Source organism: Microchirus variegatus (assembly GCF_963457635.1).
Source record: "Microchirus variegatus genome assembly, chromosome: 9".
In the NCBI taxonomy this organism is placed as follows: Eukaryota; Metazoa; Chordata; class Actinopteri; order Pleuronectiformes; family Soleidae; genus Microchirus; species Microchirus variegatus.
The window spans coordinates 20,039,854-20,062,143 of NC_139810.1; the positions used below are offsets into that span (position 1 = coordinate 20,039,854).

Genomic DNA, 22,290 nt, shown 5'->3' on the forward strand with positions numbered 1-22,290 from the left:
CATAATCTGATTTTCAGGGAAGGAGCTACAGGGAGCCTCGGGTAAAATCCATCAATTTGTGACTTTTTACAATTTCATATTTAATATTAAAGAAACCTTTTATTTACTATAAAGGCACAGCCTCCCACTCTACTTCTCTCATATGTGCCATGTAATGAAATAATGCTCATACATATTAATTAACCCTTAGAGCAGACTATAGTGAAACAAAATAAAAGCAATAAAACCTTCATGTGAAATAACAATAATAATAAAAAGACATATTTTACTGAACTTTACTGAAACATGATTTCCTTTCATTGTATTTTATTTTTTTATTAGGTCCGGATGAGTCACATGAGTCCCTCGTGTTGCAACTCCACCACTCTCCTCTCCTGCTGCGTCTGGACTGACTGCATGGGAAATATGCAGATCCACTGCCGGCTGATGATGTCACATGTGAGATTCAGCTGACACACACACACACACACACCTCATGTGAACCTCATCTGATGAGGCAGCCTGACTGTAGTCCAGGGCATCAGCAGCTGCCACTGTTACCAATAATTATTTTTTTGTTATTATTTTAGAAAATAAGAGTAAATAGACCTGAAGCAAATACAGATACTACATAGATAATGTTGTCATTTCACTATTAATCAAGACGAACAATTATAAAGTCAATATCACTCCACGAGCAGTTGAATAGCTTGGCTGTCGTGGAGAGTCTATTTCAAGCCCTGAAACATTATGCCTCTGTTGGACTTGGGTGCTGAAGAACTTTGCGTGTATTACGTGATGAGGAGCATCGCTCTATATTTATCAAATCATGGGGCCTGTGGCACTGCATGCTCCTGCAAAAGAACGTCTGCCAGAGAACATACAGCATGGTGCTGCTGAGACTCCACTCTCCTGCCCATTCACCTGCTGTACACTAGGACCACAGCTGCAACCTGACAGGTAGGCAACCTTGACACATTTGTTTAATATGTTTAAATATGCAGACAGCTAGTAATGCAGATATTACTAATAATTAATACTGTCATATTGTTATTTACTTTTATTTAAAGTTTTGGCTCCCTGGCTTGTTTTCATTTATTACCCTGAAGCAATTTCTTGGAACAAACTATTATCACAATTTTGCATTTTCTTTATTAAATTGTATTTGTATTACGGCTGAACAGTTAATACAACTAACTGCAATTTTCAAATCGCAAGAAGCGCAATGTTTGTTCAAGCCAAAATGTGTGTCAAAATATCATTTTAGATGAATTATTGTCTTGATCTATACGCATCTTGTTCAACAGACTGAAGAGAACATCTTTGTTTCTCACAGGGCTGCACAAATAGCACACATTATTTATTTTAAATATGTTTTTTGAATGAAAATGAGAATAATGTAAAAATGACCATTCCCTCTGATATAGCGAATCATATCGCAAACACATTTCCCAACTAATCACAGTTCGATATTTATTCAAATTCGTTAAGCCCAAATGTGTGTGTTTTTAAATGTGTTTCATCAACATGCTTGTATTTATTAAGTTGTATTACAATTAATGAATTCCCTTGCTGATTTAACTGAATGGAAAATTAACTGAAATTTGAGGCAGTTTAGATCTTGGATTCATGCTTGTAATGCATTTATTTTTGAAGAAAGAGATGATGACACAATTACTTGTATGAAATCTCTATATTTTGGAAAATGCCTGTTGTACCTCTTGTTTTTTTATAGGTCATATTTCACTCTTTAAGTGAAAATGGATGAATTTCAATACAGTGTGGAGATCTCTGACGGAGACTGGGAAAGCTTCTTTGCAGAGTGTGAGGCGTGCAACATGCTTCCTCCTCCTTTAGCACGTGTGGATGACTCAGGGATGAGTGACCTTGATGATACAAGAGCCATCCTTGCCAAGAGGGCTCAGAAAGTAGACCAAACGGTGACCCCCCCGGAGAACAACGGCCCCCCAAACTGTGAGGGCTCTCCTGTAGAGCATTACATCAGTAAACATGGCGTTGGGGGATTAGAGAGCATCCTCTCAGGCAGTGAAGAGGATATACACCTACAATCTGTCAATATGTTTTTTGAAAGCCTGGAAAATGTTACAGAGCCTGAGAGACCAAGTTGCCAAGTTACAACTAGGAAAAATAGTGAGGCAGTACTAGAGAAGGAACAGTGTAGGGATGGGCAACAATCCAACAGCTGCACATTGCCAATAAACATCCCCAAGTTCAACTCTCTGCCTGCCAGGAGGGAAGCAGCATTTGGCAAAGAGACCACACGACCTGTCGACACGATCTGCAACAGAAACACAATGAAAAAAGTTTCATTGCGAAGCATTTCCCCCGAACCTGCAGCCCGTTACTCGGTGCTTCACAGCAGCACGGACGAATCGGTTTACCCTGAAGTAGAGTTGGTCATCAGAGAGGACTCCTCCTCCAATGAAGCCAGAGTAAATGATGAAACGCAACGGACTCCGTCTCATAACCGAACATACAAGGATGTCTGCTCAGAAACGACGCCTCCCACAGACAAAGTGATGAAGGTACAGATGTGCACACCTCTGAAGGATGCCGAGCAGAAACATGTAGAAACACACAGTCTGTTATCTTTTAGCAATAAGTGCAACACAAACTCACCGAGCAACAAAGAAATGTTTACAAATGTTAAATTGAAGGAAGAGCAAACCCCCCGTTTTCAGTTTGATGCACTGAGCTTAAACAAATCAGCAAGCCAAGAATTGTCTCCATCTGCTTCCATCAAAAGGAAGAGAAGGAAGAAGAAACGACTGAGCTCTGAGTCGCCTGAGAACACACATGGATGTGAGAGGCGGGTTTTCATTCGACCGAGTGACTCCGAGGAGGAGCTGTATGCAGGTAGAGGAGGAACCAGTCCATGTTTGTCTGACAATGTGAATCTTTTTCATTTCAGTGAACCACATTTGTCCTCTTTGTATACAGTCTCGAGCAATCTTCCAGTGAGGAATTCTGCTGGGATGAAAACAAAGGATCTCTGCCTTACTGTTCCGTCATGGGACAGCCATTACACACATCTACCCGAGAAAACACTTAGACAAGAAAGATGTAAAGCAACAAGCCTGGCTGGAAACAATGCAACATGTATCTTACGGAGTACAAGTCATCACAGTGGTAATGTGGTAACAACGTCACAGGAAGAGGAATTAACCGCACTGAATAAATATACCTGGTTGCCAGTTTCAGTGATTGACTGTGTAACTGGTGAATCACACAAGGACAGTACAATAAAGGACACTTGTCTCAACGAGTCGAATAAAGTAGAACAGACAATCATTGGTTGTGAAAACCACCCTAATCTAACATGTTCAGCAGAGGTCAAATCAATAAACGACTGTATACAACCATGCACAGAGTCGCATGATCCTGCTGTGGGGGCCGGCCAAAATGACATACTATCTGATGCTAAGTCAGTCCTGGCTGCAGAGGCTGGAAACTTTGCTTGGGACAACCACACACTGTGTCAGAGTGAGACTGAGCCTCAACAACAGCTGGAAATCGACTGTTGTGACGCAGACACGTTTAGCTCTGCTCTGGACAAGACTCCTGCCCTCGACACAAACCCACAGTCATTTGATGTCAGAAATGAATTTACTGATTCAGCAGTGTCACCATCAGTGGCTTCTAAGAATATCTGTGCATCCATGCAAACGGACAGCAGTCAGGGAGAGATCGAAATGCCCTCATTTCAAGATTTAACTCCTTCAGATGTTACACAGGAATCATCCTGCTGTGTTGTGCACACAAAACCAGTAAAGTCACGCTCAAATCAAAATATTACGGACTTGCCTGGTAGTTTTTGCTCATCCCTCAGTCGAAATGAGTCTGGAAGTCAAGGAGAAGAAAAACCCTCACAAATCCTGGAAGAAAATGCTAAACCTGAACCTGAAAGTCAGTCTGTATCAAAAGATGTTGTTACAGCATCCAAAGCTGAATGTGAACCAAAAAATGCACCAGATTCCAAACACTCAGCATTTGCCATGTCATCCTTCTGGAATGAAATGGAGAGGCTGACAATAAATGATATTCTGGGATTGCGAATGATCGGCGAAGCTGCTCCAGCCGTATACCTCAAACCTTTACAGGAAAGTCAGAAGGCAGACATGTTTGTTACAAATGAGTCTTGCTCTTTGGCACAACTGGAACAGGAATTTAAGTCCAAACCAATGCAAACAAATGGGCATGTGTCTCCTGATTCTGTAGAAACGGTTTCGAATATTGTGGATTCTTCTTCAAGAAGTGTAAAGTGGAAGAACGAACACATCCCAGTGAGTCTAAGTCCTGACATTTACCCTCAGAGTATGATGTCACATTTGAGTGACATTTCTGAACAGGTCCTCCCTGAAATTGCTCAAAAATACCATAGAAGGCTCTCCAAAAACACAAGTGTACACGATCTTTATGCCTTTGCCAAAGGAGATTCAGAAAAGTCCAAGGAGCAAATCCCTAAGAAAGTAACAGACATGGATTATTCACCTTCCTCTATGGCTGATGGCTACAACATCTCAGTTTCAAATATTCTTCAGTACTTCTTTGGTGCAAATCAGTCAAATTCCAGCCAGTCTGCTGCAGATGACACATCCACCTTATACACTGGAGGGAATTCTGTGTCTGAAACGTATGATGACTTTTTCTCTGAGTTTGACACAGAAAGCATCTTCTGGCCTCTCATCACAGCAGAAGAGCGGGCTAACGATGAGCGGGTTCCTATCTTCTCCTGTTCTCGTTCAGCTAATAGAAATCTGCAGTTCCCTGAGGCGTACGACTGCTTCTTTGCATCCTCTTCTTCTTCTGATGACTCTTCTGAATCTGGTGAAGAAGAAGACGGCAGTCCTCCTGTGAGGGTCGTGAGCAGGTTCAGCCGTAAGGCAAGCTCATCTCAGATTTCTACAGACATGTATGACAATTTCTACACAGATGGTGACCTCAGGCAGAACTTCTTCTGGAACACAGCACTCTCTTTCAGGAATATTACATTTTTCAACGTCCAGAAAGAGACTCCCTCAGACTCCCTCTCTTGTGCACCTGTGAGGAGGCAAAGAGCAGAGCCAAGAGGAACAGTTTGTCCCAGTAATGCTATGGGAAAACAAAACATGATGATTGTTGATCCTCTTCTCTACCACCTGGAGGACAGGATCTCCAGACACCTAGTGCAGGAGCCTTTCATAATATGCGAGACAGCTCTTGTAAACCCAAGTAAGTGCAGTACAATGAACACGAATGTATCACTGAAGGTTTTGTTGTAGCTGGAGGAGTGAAGTAAATTGTGAGCTCAGTAGCCCACCTCCTATCTTCATTTGAGGCTAAAGCAGCAGTAACTAGAGGAACTCACGGAGACTGGGAGTTCCTCTAGGGTGATTTGAGATGTTTGTGGATAAAGTATTAAAGCCTATCTCATGACATGCACTGATGAAGCAGAACCCTCTAATTTGACACAGACAGACTGATTTCAGAGAGATATTGAGAATAATTCATTATTTGCACAAAGCTGTTCTGCAATGTTCTGTTCATAAAATTGTATAATCATAAAATGAGCTGTATTATATAATTCTATTATAAAATTAGATTTTTAAACAAAACAACTCCTGAATGAATTCTAACAGATGGGAGATAACGGTACAATCTCTTAAATGATATACACATAACAATATAACATCACTTTTTAAATTTTGTAGAAATGGAACATTATCGAAACATTTTTCAATATTTACAGTATTTAAACTCTCCTCCAGTGGAGCTCTTTTTCCCCTGCCTTGCGGACAGTTGTAGTGTGAAATATATCACCCACTAAGTCAGCTGCTGGAGTCATGACCGGGTCAGACTCCTGTGCCTCAGCTGTCAGAGGACACTCACTGGACTGCAGTGGTGAAAGTGAAGATGAATGGGATGTACGTGATAACCCTCAGTGAGTGTCTTCTATAAGCTGACAGTGTCATGCTATAATTTATGTTTGGCTGCATAAGGAAATGGGTGGGTGGGTGGGGGGGGGAAATCATCCTTATGAGTAAATACTCCCTTTTAAGCCTCAATTTGACCTTTAGAGAGCCATGAGAGTCACTGATTCAAACACCCAGAAGCTGGGTTTTGACCCAGGTCACAATGTGACAGGACAGGTAGTCCTCATACAGTATGTCACGGCTCAGCTGTTGGTGTCTTCATGCCAATTATAAAGCCTCCACTGAACTCAGCTGTTGTTGTGACACTTTTATTTCCATGTACTGTATTCAGATGAACAGGTAAAAACATGTATCTCACCACTCTGTTTCAGGGCTGGATACCTCCCTGCTGCCACTCAAACAGTCAGACATGTGCCTGGTTTGTATTGCGTTTGCCTCATGGGTCCTGAAGACTGCAAACCCACAAGTTGGAGATGCTTGGAAGGCTGGTATGTTTGTTTGTTCACATGTAGCTTTAATATGGAGATGTAGGTTATGGCCCAAGAAAAAAACAATTACATTTTGGTATTGATCTGGATTCAGGATTTGTTTCAAAATAACTTTACTTTACCTTTAACTGAGTGGCCTTTGTGGATATTTGCGCTCTGTGTTTTCAATAGTTAAAATCTGTATATTTTAGCATTTTGAAGACTTTAAATAATGTTCTGTAAGTCGACTTCCATTCAGGAAATGCCATATTAATAAATGCAATGGTAGGCTGCAAAGTCTCATGAGCTTTACGATGACTCACTTTCCAGGTGTATTTTATTTTCCCACAGTCCTGCTGGCAAACGTGAGCGCTCTGTCAGCAATCGGATACCTGCGTAAGTACGTCATAATACAGGCGGCAGCAAGTGAGAAGAAATTGCATCACACCAACCCACCCGAGTCCTGATTTCTTTTTTTCCATGAACACTGGATATGATTCGCTGGACGACCTGAGTCTGACTCAGACTATGACGACGTAAACGATGTGCCGTTCCATGTTTGCACATGTAAAAATGACCTAATAAGTGTAAGTTTCACTGATCATTTTTGATGAAAGGGAAATTGAAAATGGTACACTCAAAGTTTTGTTTCTGCAAAGGCAAGATGAGACGTGTATATTCATCAGACCGAAAGCTTCAGACGGGTTTAAGACGTTTGTAAATAAGGTTTCAGTAAGTAAGATTAGCAGCTGAGCTCTAGCGTTGTGATGTTAGATGGACTTGAGATAAATGGATTAACTTGAGACTTTAAAAATGATTTAGAATGAAGCTGTCGGAACACGTTTGTTTCCATTGCATTACTTTTGTGTTGCAGAAGATTTTAAGTGATTGTGATAAAACATTTCCAGTAACATTTACTGAAAAAAACAACATATCTCTTCATTTAATTTGTACAAGAAGCTGATATCTGATGCCAGTATTGATTATGTTTAATGAAGGGCATTTATTTTCATGATTGATAATTTATAGTTGACTTTACAGCACTTTTCATATTATTAGTGTGAGATGTTGGTGTTTTTTTTGGATAAACTACAGAAAACAACTTTTTATGAATTGTGTGCTGTTTGTTGGGGTTTCTCAGACATGAAGTTACACTTTTTAATCACTAGAGGGCAACATAGGCTCAAAATGATTGCCTGAGCTAGAACAGATGAATTTGAGCTGCAGTTTGTAAATATTTTAGACAAAACTGTTTCTCTCTAAGGATTTTACACTTAAAAAAAGAAAGAAGAATACCAAGCTAAAAATGATAAGCATAATAAATGGTAATTTAACATTTTAAGAGGAGACCCTTTTTCAGGTTTCATGCATATTTCCTCCAGCAGGTGGCAGGGGTGAGCTAATTTCAATTCTCACAGCATTACCATTTATTGGATTCACAAATGGGGACACATGCTGGCATTTAAATCCCAGAATTTGTGAGTGTTTTATATCTGTTTTGTTTATGTTAGACTTGCATCTTTTGTGATTTATATACAGTATGTATGTAGTTTACTGCATTTACTTTACAGCATTTACAAAACTTGTCAAAGTGTTGTTAAAATAAGACTTGCAAAAACTTGGGTTGATTCATATTTTTTCTTTTATTTCCAAATATAAATAAAAAACCTCAAACAGAAATGGAATAAAAACGAAGCCATACAGATGTCGGTTCTGTGTTGTAGTTAGAGTAACATTAGCACCTTGAAGGCAGTTAGTCCCACATCTATTTGAAGTAATAAAGTAGCATAATAAAATAATAATAATAATAATAATAATAGTGATAATGTACAACATTTACAAAAATATACATTCTTTACTATAACAAGCCCTCATGGAATGCTTTTTATAGTTTTAATTTGAAACTAAATGTAAACTTGACAGCATGTTAGAAAAATACTTTAAAAAAAAGTTCTTGCACAACATACAAAACCTTTAGTGCAATCTGCTGTCTTCACTGTTGAATGCTACATATCAGACAGTTCAAGTCTATCTCTGTCACTTTTAGTGTATTTTTATACCGCCCGCTGTGCTGCACACTCATCCTGCCTCTGCTCCACTGCCCAACATCTGACTCCACAGTTATGGGTTGTGTTGGTTCACACTGTACGCTTGCAGCAGAAATGCAGGCTGTGCTTGTTGGCATTTATGATCCCTCTGATAGAGATCTTGTGTTTGCACATGTCCAGACGAGTGGCCGGGGCTATTGTTTTTGTTTTATGACCATCTTTGCTGGGTTGCCATGGCACCAAGGCCTCCGGCCCCATAGTCTAATCCTGCCCAATGTGTCGAAATTCCGGAAGTTGGCTGAATCATTCCAGTATCACAGTCATACTCCCAAATGTTGTCATAGTCCATTTCCTGGTCATCTGGTTCTGTGGGTTCTAGGTACGAGTGGTGATCTATAGGAGCGAGAGAAGATTCCCAGGCTTTTAGTTCCACAAAATAAAAGACAAAACCTCGCCCTGACTGAATAAACTCGGACGTTCCAATGTATGATCTTACTGTAAAACTGCTAGTGTTACAATCCTTTTAATAATACAGAAACATGCAACAGTTGTACTGCAACCTGTCAAATAATCTGACATCACCAGGTAAACTCCGTTTTGTTTTCATGTGTAATCAAAGAACCTGTTGCTACGTGTGCTGCGTGTGCTGTCAGTCACATTGGAGGTGCAAATCCTGTGGCGGGACAGTGTTTTCTTTCACTGTAATTCCCTGACACAGAAGTTGTGCACAAATAGCAAAGTTGCAATGGCACAGTTGTTGCATTTCCTGCACTTTCAATTGTGTAGCATTTGGCCTCCTATCTACCTGCTGACAGACACCCAGGCAGAGTTAAATCGGTCCAGAGTGACTGCAGAGTTTAATTTAAGGTATAATGGCGTGTGAACTATGTTCCGTGTCCTTGGTTGTACTTAGGGAGGCGGCAGACGTTGCTGACTTTCATAACTCGCTCTTGTGAGGAAATGTGACGCCACAGTGTTTTCTGTGATTTAAAATTTCAGCACCTATGGTTTCTCAATAGAATAATACATTTTATCAAGTCAAGCTCCCTTTCGTTTTTGTTTTACACTAACACACTAGCGCCCTAAATGGATGTATATGAAATGTTTCCTCATGTTTATGGTTGCATTCCTTTAGTTCTTACCTGGTGAGTAACCATAAGGCAACTGATTGGCGCTCCTCCCAGACCTCGGTGGGAGAATTATCTGTCAACAGATGTGAAAAGGCAAAAGGTCACTTCCCATGATCAACAATAACAAACATTCTCATGTTTCCTAAAATATCTGAGACTTGCTCTGCTGCTACCATACAGTGCACTATGAGTACACTCTGTGTATCACAACATTCCAGAAACAGGAGTGTCCTGAGAGAGGAGCACTGTATACCGTATGTCTCACCTCCTCTTGCATTTGGCCGGGCATAGGCAGAAGCTTTAGCCTAGAAACAGCCTCTGCTCTCTGCTCTGCTTGTCCAGTTTCCATATCTAAGATCACAGTCTGTCCCTGGGAGTTGGTCAGAACCAGGCTTCTCCTGCAGCGCTTGCCCATGGGAGGGGTGTGGAGCTGAAAGGAGGAGGGTAGTAGCTGCGGGGGCTCCTGAAGCTGCTGATGGTGGTAAAGGTGCTGAATTGGCTCTTCCCACCTCTGGTTCTTTAAAAAAAAAAGTAGAACAAGTTTTATGGGATGTCTCAAAACCATTGTTTCATGATTGATACCTATATGTATCGACTGATACTGATGATAGTTATGATTAATGATGCTGCACTTTCTCATCTACCTCAATCTCAACTCTGCACCTTTTCTATAAACATTTTTTGCACAATTTGATTTTTATTTATCGCTTCTATTTCCATTCTGATTGGTCATTGCATCTGCACTTCCCAGCTGCTTTCATTTACTTGCCACGGCAACTTGCACCTATGTAAATACTCTTGGTAACACTTTAAATTAGGGAACACATATTCACCATTAACTAGGTGCTTACTAGCATGCATATAAGTAGCATACTAGCCCTTTATTAGTAAATATTAAACACGAAAGCACCTTATGTTGGAAAAATATTAATTCATGTTGTAATCGAGGTAGAATTAGGTTATGTATAATAAGGTGTTAATACATGCTTAATGATTACTAATAAAATGGTAGTATGCTACTTATATGTTAGTAAGCACCTAGATAATGTTGAATATGTGTTCCCTTATCTTAAGTGTTACCATACTATTATTTTATATTTATATCCGTCTCTGGTTTTTAGATATTTTTATTCTTATATAGGCATCTTCTGTTTGTGTCTACATCTTTTAAGCTTCTGAGCTGAACATATTTGTGCCAATACATCACCACATATCCATAACTAGCCAAAACATAATGATCCAGCTGTGCAACAAATATTCTGCTGCCCATTGAGACATAAACAGCCCACAACATGACTGAGCTGAAATACTATTGCTGCTTTTTTTTTTTTTTAGATCTTTACAGTCTGTGTCTGGTGATCTGAAAACACTACCACTATGACAAAAGACGAGCAAATTAAATAAAGTAGATTTTTTTCAGTGTAGATCGGCGACAGCTTGGTGTATAAAGGTACACATTTCAGCACCTGTTCTTACTTATTTTATCACTGATCGTGTGTGTGTGTGTGTGTGTGTGTGTGTGTGTGTGTGTGTGTGTGTGTGTGTGTGTGTTTATGTCTGTGCCTTTGGCTGCGGGAGTGCGTGCACTGCTTGATATCAGAGAGGCTGTGCAGGTGTAAATTGAGCCTATGGATTCAGTATCAATGACCCACTTACCAATGGCCTGGCCTCATCCAGGGAGTAGATTTCGGGAGTGCAGGGTTCATCGTACAGTGGCGACAAGGGTTGACGGGGGGCACACATGTCAGAGTGGCGCTGGGGGTTGTTCAGGGAGTAGTTCAGCGATGTTTGAGGTGTGCTCCAGCTGTTCGACTAATCACAAGAGATTCAGACAGACAAAATCCCCAAGTTAGTTTAAAAACACCAAGGTGACGAGAGGGGGAAAATGTCCGCCCCTCTGTCTTTATTATGCTGTCTGCCTCTCTCACACTCTTCAGATTCACGTAAGCCAACCACATAAATCAGATCAGATTTCCAAGGAGAGGATTTGGACTAATGTCTATCACGATCTGCAGAAGAGCTGGTGTGAGAACTATCTGTTGTCTCGTAAATCAGCGGTCAGCTGTCAGTGTTGAGTTAAAAACTGCTCTCTTGGCGGCTATAGTAATGATAGGTATATATCGCTGTAGTAAACGTTTCCTGGTTGGTGGCTTGAGTTTCTTTTAATGAAATATGATAGAGATTTTGTTCTTCGTGTCATCGTCACGTCATTCTTTCAACACCAATCCTGCAACAATGCCACCATTACACCATTTGTTAACACTGCACACTCCTCTCAGCCTCTTGTGTCTATTTTGTCTATTTTAGTTGCTGCACATGTGACATGTAAAGTAAGTCAACAGTCTCAAAGGGAATATTAGGTTATCAAGTTAGATGCCAGGCTGAATTACTTTGACAAGCGGGGCTTTCTCCAGCCGCTGTGGGCTGACACGGTGCAGAGCAGAGTAGGGTGTGCTGTAGACCTGGGACCGCACCGAGCTCTCGGTTGGCTGGAGGTAAGAGCTGTGCTGTGGCGAGGAGTAACGTTGCGATAAAGGTCGCAGGTCGCGCTCGCCCTTGGTGTGGGAAGACATGCTGTTGGTCCTGCTGCCCAGGCGGGCAGTCTCAGTTGACGATGGGCGGCTGGAGCTGTACTGTAGAGACAAGAAGCACATCCAGGACAAAAGTCAGTGCATAGTTGTTGTGACAAGTAACACACCAGGGATTTGAACCAGCAAACATGATAAACAGTTTCTCCTCTGTACACAGTCTACTGGGCACGGAGCCCTCTCCACTTCAAGCTAATTGGGCAGGCAGTCCGTCTACACAACCTTTCTCCTGGGGGAGTTTGGACGGGTATCCTGATAACGCTGAGTAGTTTATCAGTACTTCAAGCCTTTATCAACCCAAAGTCCCACATCAAAGATTTGTGTTTTATGTGAAGTAAAAGACGACTGACGACACCCTGAGGATGGTCAAGTAAAAGGCTCTGTGGCAGTAACATGAGCTGTTTTATTTCTAGACCACACTTAATAATTAATATGTAAAAGAAATGTGGTGTTGCACAGCTCCACCAAACAAACAAGGTTTATTGTTGCTGTGCTGTGCTCACTGTGTAACATCCAGGAATAGTTGAACCTGAGAGGTAACTTAAAGCCTGACTTACACAGAGGGGTTCAGCGTATCCAGGGGAGAGAGGGTTGTCTTCATGAATGGGTAACTGAAGGTTGTGTGGCCCATATCCACTTGTTGATTGGCTGAACTTCACAGAATCACTTCGTCCTTGGCTGTTTCCACTCCACTTGTCAAACTGTGGAGCCTGGAGATGATAGGACACAGAGATTATAGTGTCAATTGGGATATTTGATCAGTAGACTTGATTTCATAATCATGCTGAATGTTGATTTATAAAAAAGAAGCAGGTCCATGTTATCTGTCTCTTTTATGATTTCATTCATACTTAAATTCTCCCCACCCGCAGGTTCACAATCCAGGTTGGTCAATAGTTACGGCTCATTTGATAACAGTGTAATTGTTAATGATCTGTAAAAGAAAAGTAAGGCGAGTCTCACCTCTCTTTGTGTTGGGGTGTATATGATGTCATACACTGGGGGCGGAGGGCTGAGAACGGGCACGTCAGCAGCTTTGAAATGCTGGATCCAGTCACAGAACGTGGTTCTATCCAGACACGAAACCACTATGGGGTTGATGAGCTTCCCTGGAAAGAGAGAAGCAGGAAGGACAAAGCTGTTCATTCGGTCCAGTTGCTCACTGGAATGTGCTCTAGTCAGACTGTCATTCACTGGGGATAAAACCAGCTCATTCATGGTGGGGTTACGCTCTGTGACGCGAGCGGATTCATGGAAAAGGCCATTATTGTAAAGTATGCATAAGAATGTACGCTCATTAACGTGTGTGATTCAACGTCACAACAGCAGCTTAGTGAATCAGTATGCTTACCTTCAATCATAAAGGTGTTGGGCTTGATGTCTTGGCATGGTGTGGTCACAGTAATCATGTTGAGCGCCAGTTTACCCTGTAATTAGAAAAACTGTTAGTCACAACTGTCCAACAAAAAACAATGGGAATGTCTGTACACACAGAAAGCATTAAAAGATGAGTGGTACCTTATAAAAGAGCCTATCACTCTCCTCAGATAGGATGATTAGTGTTGCTGGGTACATCACCAGTACTCTGTCACTCTGTTCCTGTGGACACAAGATTAGAGCTGTTCGTGAGCTTTTATGTATGTGTTGGGTTGTGTTTTGGCAGTAATTTATAGTTTTAGTTTGTTTATATTCTCGCTATATAATGTCCTATAGACCTTATTTTCGGCAGAAACATATATTGTAAGTAGCCATTGTTTGTATGAGAGAATTCCACTTTGCGGTAAGTAGTTGTGTAGTTTTACGCAGCAGGTAGGGCAACTTTGACAGTTTATATATATCTAAAGATATATATATAGATAGATATATATATATATATCTATCTATATATATATATATAGATAGATATATATATATATATATATATATATCTATATATATATATAGATATATATATCTATATATATAGATATATATAGATATATATATCTATATAGATATATATATATCTATATATATATATATATAGATATATATATCTATATATATATCTATATATATATAGATATATATCTATATATATCTATATATATATATATATAGATATATATAGATATATATATATATCTATATATATAATAACAGCAGTTGGTTTAAGCACATGGCTTTGATGGAACAGGGGTCTTTTAAATGTGTGCCCCAAATGAGACAGGAATGTGGATGCAAAGCACCACACGAACATTATTCCTCCTACTCCTCCGTGAAATGAAGAAACCCACTGTGGCGAAAAGCCTTAACTTTGAAAAAGCCACCAACGCGTCCCTATGTCTCTTCATTTCATCCCTCAGAAGACCATTAAGTGCCAGATGAGCAGCTGGACTATGAAACACTAGTAAAACTTCCAAGACGATGGCAGCTAATTATGATCAAGTGTTGTTCATGGTCTGAGTTGGTGTCCCGTGTATCAGTTTGTGTAATTAAAACCAGTTTATATTGCCAACTTTAATTCATTCGTTTCATTCATTCACAGAGCAGCAGCACAAAGTAACTAAAAATATCCTCATACTACATAAGTGGTCACTTGCTTCTGCTTTCCTCCCATTCTGTAACATTACATGGATGTGGAAGTGACCTGTCATTCTGATTTGTTATCAATAGTTACGAGTGTTTGCTCAGCATTGTCAAGAACACAGACTCGTTCCGTTCACAAATACAGGGAGGAAATGAATGCCGGAAGTGACACTTAAACAGGAAGTCTTTAGTTACTTGCACGTTCAAAAATAAGGTTTATTTTTAGTGAGACACCAAAAAGTGTGAGGGATATTGTCATGTGGACACATTTCTCCCTTTTAAATACAATAAATTGTTTGGCACAATTAAGAAAAAACTTTGACTACGTCAAATGTAAAGCTTGACTCAAATAAGCCCTGCCTTGCCATACGGTGAATAATAGAAGGCACAGAGGCAATCGTGAGACCCAATGTGAACGTTTAAAACAAACACCAGTGTTATTCTTTCATACTCTGTTAAGCGGCACAGTTTAAATCCCAGTGGGAGCTTCAGCTGAACCAGTTTGTAGGGCATTTAAAGGTGCGGCAGATTTTGAGTTTATGTTTCCTCTCCATGTCGGAGGGTGTGTCTGAACAGACAGCTGACATTCCAGCTGTGAAAAGAGTTGAATCACCGTGTGAGCCGGGCAAATGCCTCTCACACAACCAGGCCCTAAATCTCCTCACTTCAAAAAGGACTGCAGTGAGTGCCCATTGAGAATCATTTTGCATACAAATCCATACACGTTGTGTCATGACTGCAGTTTATATTGGCCGATATGTGAAGTTCTCAGCGCTATTTTTGTTTTTTAATTTATGCTTCTGTCTGGTTTAGCAAAGAGTTATCAGTTGGTTGAAGATGTCTGACACAAAAATATTGGAGTTGTACCTACAGCAGGAGTGCCATTTGCCAAAAACATGAAGACTCCACCCGTCATTGTCATTCCTTATATTGTCCTGTTGAGGTAATGTGTGGTGTTGCGCAATTTGTAACTATGTGAGTCACCTGGATTTAGAGCCCGTGTTAACCTGATTATATGCGTGTGAAAAACTGTGTTTGAAAACATTTCTGTGCGTGACGGGGGTGAACTCATTCAAACCATGGCTGCACGTTGCCATAAAAGGACACAGAGCATAGATTAACTTCCATGAGATAAACAGCAGTGTTGTCTTACCTGACAGGGCAGGTGCTGCAGTCGGACTTTAGTGACGTAGGTGATGGGGCCCAGGCTGTCTCGCTGAGAGCCTTCCCACTCATAGATGGGCTCACTGTTGATGGAGTTTCTGAGTTCCTCTCTGCCCTCAGGAGCCTCATCTTGGTTTACCTGCAGCACATAGACAAGGGATGGCGGAAGTTACAGTTACGGAGTCCATCATAAATGTAAATATGAACATAGCACTGCCTGTAAGCTCATTCAAGCATGTTGATTTTGGTTTTTTGAATGTCTGTTCGTAGAAAAGACATTATTCATTATTTGGTTCTGTTGTGACACACTCTGTTAGCTGCTTCATCAGCTATTTTACCACCTGTGGGTGTGGAGTCAGCATTTCATCCCTGTGCAGATGTGAGTGTTGGTTTGATATTGGCTGTGATGTGGTCAAGGCCACTCCTTAGTATCCAGACTTCCGGGAGAGCCAGTAGTGACCTACTTGACTCACCACAGCAGCTGACACTAATGCAATTGTCTGGCTAATCCCCCAGGTAGATTAAAATATGACCACAGTCAAGTGCTTGTTTGACTTGTTGTCATTTATGAAATTATGGAAAAGCAAGTTTTTACGCAGCATAATTTCATTTCAGATTCAGAATACTTTATTCTGAACCAACTTTATTCTGGTACAACTCCAATATTTTCACTCATTCGAGGATAGTTGTGTTCTCCAACTTACTTTGGTGTAGTTTTCAGGTGCAGTTGCAGTGCCTCCGTTTGCTTCAATGTTTTCTTTGAGAAGACCAAACCATAGATCCAGTTCGTTTTGGTTGGCACAGTAAACAATGATGGAATTGACGCTCACACCTGCAGGGAAGAGAAAGGTAACATGGTCAAAAAAAGGAAAGCATCATCCAGGCGTCTCTGTCCAAACCTTTTCCCGAAAGTTTTCTGACGTAGTCGTGAATCATTAGTATAGTTTACACTCTGCTTTCCCGGTTGTTTACAAAAATGTGTGCAATCTTTACCATAAATGTTAACATATGTCGAAGACCGAAAAACCACATGTAAGACCTAGTGCGGGGGATTCAACGTGACCTGCTTCATCTGGCATTTAAAAGTCCATACAAACTCTCACTCCCTCACAATGTTGACTCAGGGGGAATGAACGGGGTCCAGCATGAAAAGAGCTGGAATCTCCTTCTATCTATCAGTCCCACACATACCACAGATAACTTGCACAGATAGCAGCCCAGGCCCCATGGCTTTGTGCTGTAATTGTCTGACTGCTCCTTAAACTGCTGCTCTGGACTCTGGAATCAGTTCAACCTTCTCCTCACTGCAACTTGACTGAAGTGCTACCTCTAAAAGTTATTTACTTCATTTCAAACAGCACAAGGGCAGTGAAAACTCTTGGATCCGTAAGCACATAATCAGACTTTGTGTCATTCTTTGTGTATCACTGGCATGAACAATTGTTGTTGTATGACTTTTACATTCATTCAAACTGAGTAAAAGTATAAAGGGATCTTTACAGGCCCTTTCGCATTGTTGTGTTTGCTTTGTCACGCACTAACTCACCACTGTACTGATTCATATATTCAGCTCAGTGAGGGAAAGAATCAAAGGTCACTCAGAGGAAACCACCATCTCTCAACTGAGTCAGAATGTTGTCATGCTTCCGCTACTTTTTTCTATGCATTTCCTGTAAGTGATGCGTCCCATATGGTAAATAAAAGTCTGCACCGCAACTATGGGAATACAATACCACAAAAATAGCAAGCTTGATCTGGCAAAGACAGATTTGGGAAAACAACACTTAGGAGTGTCAATATTGTGACAGCAGGGATGGTTCAAGTTTCAGTAAGATCAATGTGATTAAGAAATATAAACATAGAAACCCTACACTCTTCATGACTGGGAGTTTTGTAAATGATTATTTTTACATAATTCCCTGACTTGACTCGTTTGGTTCTTTCTCGTGGCAGAACCAAAGCCCTCTAAACCCTACAGCATGTCATTTATACTTAATGAAAATTTATGAAATTAAGTTTTTTCTTTGAGATTTCAAAAGATAAGTGGCATTTTTTTTCTCAGGCATTAATCTAAGCGGTTTCCAGAATGTGCCATATATTATATGCAGTGACAAGTCTAAGAACGGTAGCTGTACTTTTCTGCCTCGACAGCTGGGCTGACTGAAGTGCACCTGTTGTCTAACAAGCAGGATCTTTTAGGCCACGTTGGTCCCCTGACCAAGGATGAAGGGGGCCCAGCTCTAGTTAGTCTAGGGGTTGAGTGGAGGTGAAGAGGGTCACGGCACCTTTGAATCACTGGAATGCGACAACATAAGAAATACGGCAGCTTGAAAATAGCGCGTGGTTTCTGGCTGTTTTTTATGTGAGGACTTTTTTTTGTTTTATACTTTGATCTGTAATTAAAAACATAGCAGAACATAACGGAAGAAAAAAAAGTCTGTACCTCTCTCTCCAGCTGTGGTTTACAGTGTATTACATTGGATTAGCTAATCAATCACTTTTAACGTGTGATAAGTTAAAACACAAACCAGTAAAACTACAAAACAGACTATTATTATCACATTCCAGGGGTCAGTGCCAACCGACGCTTTCTGTTATAGTTGAACTTACCATTAATTTGAAAGGCGAATTCCTGGGGTTGGCTGTGGTTACAGTTCTGTTGCAGGTTGCAGATGCTGAGTTCTTTCAATGGAAGAGTTCCCTGTAATAAAAATGAAATAAAGCTTCATTAGACATTGAACATTCTCTCATTCACAATTTCTCTGTGCAAATGTAACCCAATAATATAACTGTCTGCCATCACTGTAGTGTAAAGTATATTACAGCTAAGTACAAGTCCGAAGCTGCCTGTTTTTGTCATGGAGATGAGTTAAAAACAGACAACAGTAAAGCGATGATTAATGGTTGCTCATGCTTTATGAGTAGAGACGTAACATAATCATTCTTTCTGTTTGCCGCCACGCTGCTGACTGACACGGTACGCGTGTCAAAAGATAGCATGACATAACGCAGATCTCTGCCCCATAGACACACCATATGAACCATAAAAACATGTATGACAAATAATAGGGCAATCGGTCAGAAATTGACTTACCTGATATGTTAGTCCGGTTGTGTTGTTGGAGACAAAATGGAGGTGTGTCTGGAAGAGATCCAGGTAGCAATCGTGTATATCCTGTGGAAATATGAAGTGAGAATAAACATAACTACAACATACAACATAACTCAAAAAGACGGATTTGTATGAAATTTTCAGGAAATGTCCGCAATGGCACGAGGAAAAAGTGATTTAAAGTGGTCGTGATCCGTAGACGATATCCCTTTTTTTTATCGCAATTTTGTGGGGGGCTGAGCTGCCTTGGGTGGAGGTCTCCGCTCTCAGAGTGCTTTTCTAGTTTACATATAAGTTGTAGAGTTTGAACATATGATTTGAAGTATCTTGGGTTAGTATCATCTATTCATTCATCGGAAACAATTCCTGGGTAATTAACAGGGCAAATTTAGTCAAAATATTCATTCAACAAAAATGTGATTTTAAGCCTTTTTTTTTTTTTACAATCCTCTCCAATTGGAATATGTGGCTTTGTTCGTCAATACTTGGCCACATCACTTGCGTTTTTTTTTTTACAATTTGTTCTTTCAGTATCATGATGACATTGCTTCCCTCAATTACTTTTTGACAGCGCTATTGTGTCATAACTTTGATTAATTGCAGTTCCCACAGTGAGGAGACAGCATGTCCTCTATCAGTTCCCGTGATCAGAGAAACTCTTTCTACCCTGAGGTTTTCTCTTGGAGATGTTTCACAACTGCAGCAGAAGTGAGCATGTCCGAACACAGGCTGTGGTGCGCTTTGAGGAAAACCAATTGGATTATTCACAGCCTGCCACAACGTCAACACCAGCAGTTTCAGTGTGTCTGGTGGCCTCAGAGAAACATCCTGTTACTCTCCACCTGTTTTTTCTGTTTTGGTTTTGACACTCAAAGCGCTCACATAGATGACTGGCATGATGTGTCATTGTAGGGCTTGGTCATTGTTGGAGACCTCATTAACCACAATCAGGATTGTGCAGCATTGGCTTTGTCTTCCTTTCTAGATGCTTTCCTGATCTTTCAACATAGTCATTATAAAGTTATTTTACCCACCTGGCAGTGGAGGAAGCGAAAACGGACTTTGGAGCTGTGAATCATTCTTCCGTAGTTCTTTACGTTGATGCTGCTCTTCTTCCAGCCACTGGCTGGGTCATAAGGAAATGGAGGATCCCATTTTGAGTTCTCTATTGTCTGCAGGTCTTTAGGGGACATTTCCTGCAATCAGTCATAATGTTAGTAAAAAAAAAACAAGATGGCATACAGATATAAATCGAATGTAGGTGCATGTATTTATAACAGAGTCATTGTATTTGATATGCAGTTGGTGTGAGTTTCATGTTATCACAACCTCCTGCAATCTGATGGGAGGTTCTTACCTTCCTGGGGGTGACTGTGCACAGGATGTTGATGATGCTGTTGGACTTCTCTTGTCCCTCCTGGGGATTCTTTTTGCGAAACAGGCGGCTGCTGCAAGAGAGAAAGGAAGAACCCACGTGTTACCACTCACTCCTATAGTGTTTGCTGCCTGTTCCTGTTAACATAACTTCCTAACTGCAGTGTCAACAGGGAACATTTCATCTGCATGACGGTTCACTGTCGATGATTGAGTCAAAGTAAACACTGAAGTTGTATCTCTATTGCTTGTGTTTCAAGTTTAGTGTCAATGGCTGTTTTTAAATTTTTTTTCCTCAGAGTTAGTTGAGTTCTTACAACATTTTAAAGACTGGTTGTTATATGTTCTTGTTGTATACAGTAATTCAACCAGAGACCCCTTTGTTTGTCCCCAATCCATCAACGCCTGCCATTAAATGATAAGAACAATCAGGTCTTATGTTTCTGATAGCACAGGAAAATCAGCATTCAATGTTCCTCTTTGTTTCGTATGACCCTCATCTGTTACAATTAGTGTCACATCTTTATGCGGAAGCTCCCTTACTCCAATGATAAGACATGGGTACTGCTTTTACAATCTCAGCTGGCAGTTGATCTGCTTATCTGCACATAATGTGTGTGCCAGTGTCCTCGATGCAACAGCAAGGCTTTTGTTTCCGTGGTGGGAATCAAGACCCTGTCTCATCAGGAAGTCCATGTCCAGCATCAATCACTGATTAGTGTTCAGTGAATGATACTATTCCACTAGTCCTCTGTTTAACTCTTACACACACAGGAGGGAATATCAATAACATGCACACTGGTGCAGTCTGCAGCTGCAAAGTGAAAGAGGAATGTAGATAATAGACAGGTAGTATATTTACACACCCAACATTCTCTGAATTATTGCTGTGGCATTTAATGCCACTCGCACCATGCTGCAAAAACCTGACCCTGGCCCCGATTCCCCAACACAAAAGAGTTGGTGGGGTACAAAAGAAACTAGAACACTGAGTGTATTGTCCTTGTGCCGAAGCATCGATCGAACTCGGAAAGGCATATCGGTGTTCAAACCAGAGCCGTTGGGTTTAAAAATCCAGGCTTTCCAGGTTTGCCCTGCCTCCTATTTTTATTTGAAAAGCAAAGCGGTACTTGGCACATTCATCCAAATCAAACCCCAGCTCCTCTCTCAGCTCAGGGCAGAGGACTGCAGCAGAGGTTAATTAGAATCAGGTGTGGTGGTCCAGCAGAGTGGGCTGTACCAATGGTAACATGCCCAGGCAAATAATCCTTCCAAGACTAACCCATTGTCTGTAAACGTTCAACACCTTCAGGTCATGTAATATCTATCAGGTTTCAAAAACCAGATCATATCATTTGTTAACTATAATTTCTCTTGTGTGAACATAATAAAAACCATGGGGATGAGGTCTTGATTCTGGAGGGAAACCAGATTCACTGACAGCTGGCAGATCGTCTTCTGAGAGATGCAAAGAAGAGGCAAATGGTAACTGGATCATTAACACCGTTGGCCAGTCGGGCACCAGCACCACTCAGACATGACTTCCAGAGTATGCTGCACAACCATATGATCCTGGCCCTGGCCTCAGAGAATTCACAACCTGCATTTAACTGCGCAATCCCTGAGAAATACCAAGAATTCAAGTCTAAAAGAACAAATGTCACTCAGGTGTCCTGAATGAACATAATGACAATAGTACAGTCACACTACCTGGACAAGTTTGATTGCTCTTACCTGTTTCTGCGTATAAAGCTTTTACTGGAAAATCTGAAGTTGTGCTGGGGGACACATGACATGCTGCTCCCCATGCTGCTGTGGTGTGTGAAGCTTTTCTCTGCTCTGTAGACGAAAATCTCTTGTGTGATGTATGAGTGTAATCCAAGAAGAGTGCTGTGCTCTCTCTGCTGCTGAGGTCAGACTTGTACTG

The 22,290-nt window shown here is 40.8% G+C and overlaps 2 protein-coding genes across 4 annotated transcripts; one reads left to right on the forward strand and one right to left on the reverse strand.

Moving 5' to 3' along the window:
- The first annotated feature begins 854 nt into the window (after positions 1-854).
- Positions 855-8,619, forward strand: perm1a (PPARGC1 and ESRR induced regulator, muscle 1a). 3 transcript variants are annotated; one of them, XM_083894466.1, is made up of 5 exons: positions 855-939; positions 1,715-2,856; positions 2,941-5,211; positions 6,284-6,400; positions 6,710-8,619. In XM_083894466.1, exons 2-5 carry the CDS (start codon positions 1,740-1,742, stop codon positions 6,844-6,846), a joined length of 3,642 nt encoding a protein of 1,213 aa, XP_083750592.1. In that variant the 5' UTR covers positions 855-939; positions 1,715-1,739; the 3' UTR covers positions 6,847-8,619. The 3 variants fall into 3 exon arrangements, with proteins under 3 accessions (XP_083750592.1, XP_083750590.1, XP_083750591.1); XM_083894464.1 differs by having other exon boundaries at positions 1,715-5,211; XM_083894465.1 differs by having other exon boundaries at positions 1,715-5,211; positions 6,731-8,611.
- Positions 8,620-8,626: 7 nt separating this feature from the next.
- Positions 8,627-22,213, reverse strand: plekhn1 (pleckstrin homology domain containing, family N member 1). The gene is made up of 16 exons (XM_083894467.1): positions 22,098-22,213; positions 20,347-20,437; positions 20,024-20,185; positions 18,972-19,052; positions 18,488-18,578; positions 16,582-16,709; positions 15,867-16,016; positions 13,664-13,744; positions 13,497-13,572; positions 13,109-13,254; positions 12,703-12,855; positions 11,948-12,190; positions 11,214-11,369; positions 9,823-10,074; positions 9,570-9,630; positions 8,627-8,820 (listed from the first exon to the last, which is right to left on the reverse strand). The coding sequence occupies exons 1-16, from the start codon at positions 22,169-22,171 to the stop codon at positions 8,636-8,638; spliced, it is 2,130 nt and encodes a 709-aa protein (XP_083750593.1). The 5' UTR covers positions 22,172-22,213; the 3' UTR covers positions 8,627-8,635.
- Positions 22,214-22,290: the final 77 nt, after the last annotated feature.

Bases quoted from the DNA above. Each gene is read 5' to 3' on its own strand.
- perm1a (XM_083894464.1), top strand. From the start codon at position 1,740: ATGGATGAATTTCAATACAGTGTGGAGATCTCTGACGGAGACTGGGAA. The intron at 5,212-6,283 runs GTAAGTGCAGTA...ACTCTGTTTCAG, and splicing joins GACAGCTCTTGTAAACCCAA to GGCTGGATACCTCCCTGCTG. The intron at 6,401-6,709 runs GTATGTTTGTTT...CTCACTTTCCAG, and splicing joins TGGAGATGCTTGGAAGGCTG to GTGTATTTTATTTTCCCACA.
- plekhn1 (XM_083894467.1), bottom strand. From the start codon at position 22,171: ATGGGGAGCAGCATGTCATGTGTCCCCCAGCACAACTTCAGATTTTCC. The intron at 18,579-18,971 runs GTAAGTCAATTT...TTTTTATTACAG, and splicing joins CAACCGGACTAACATATCAG to GGAACTCTTCCATTGAAAGA. The intron at 13,255-13,496 runs GTAAGCATACTG...CTCTCTTTCCAG, and splicing joins CAACACCTTTATGATTGAAG to GGAAGCTCATCAACCCCATA.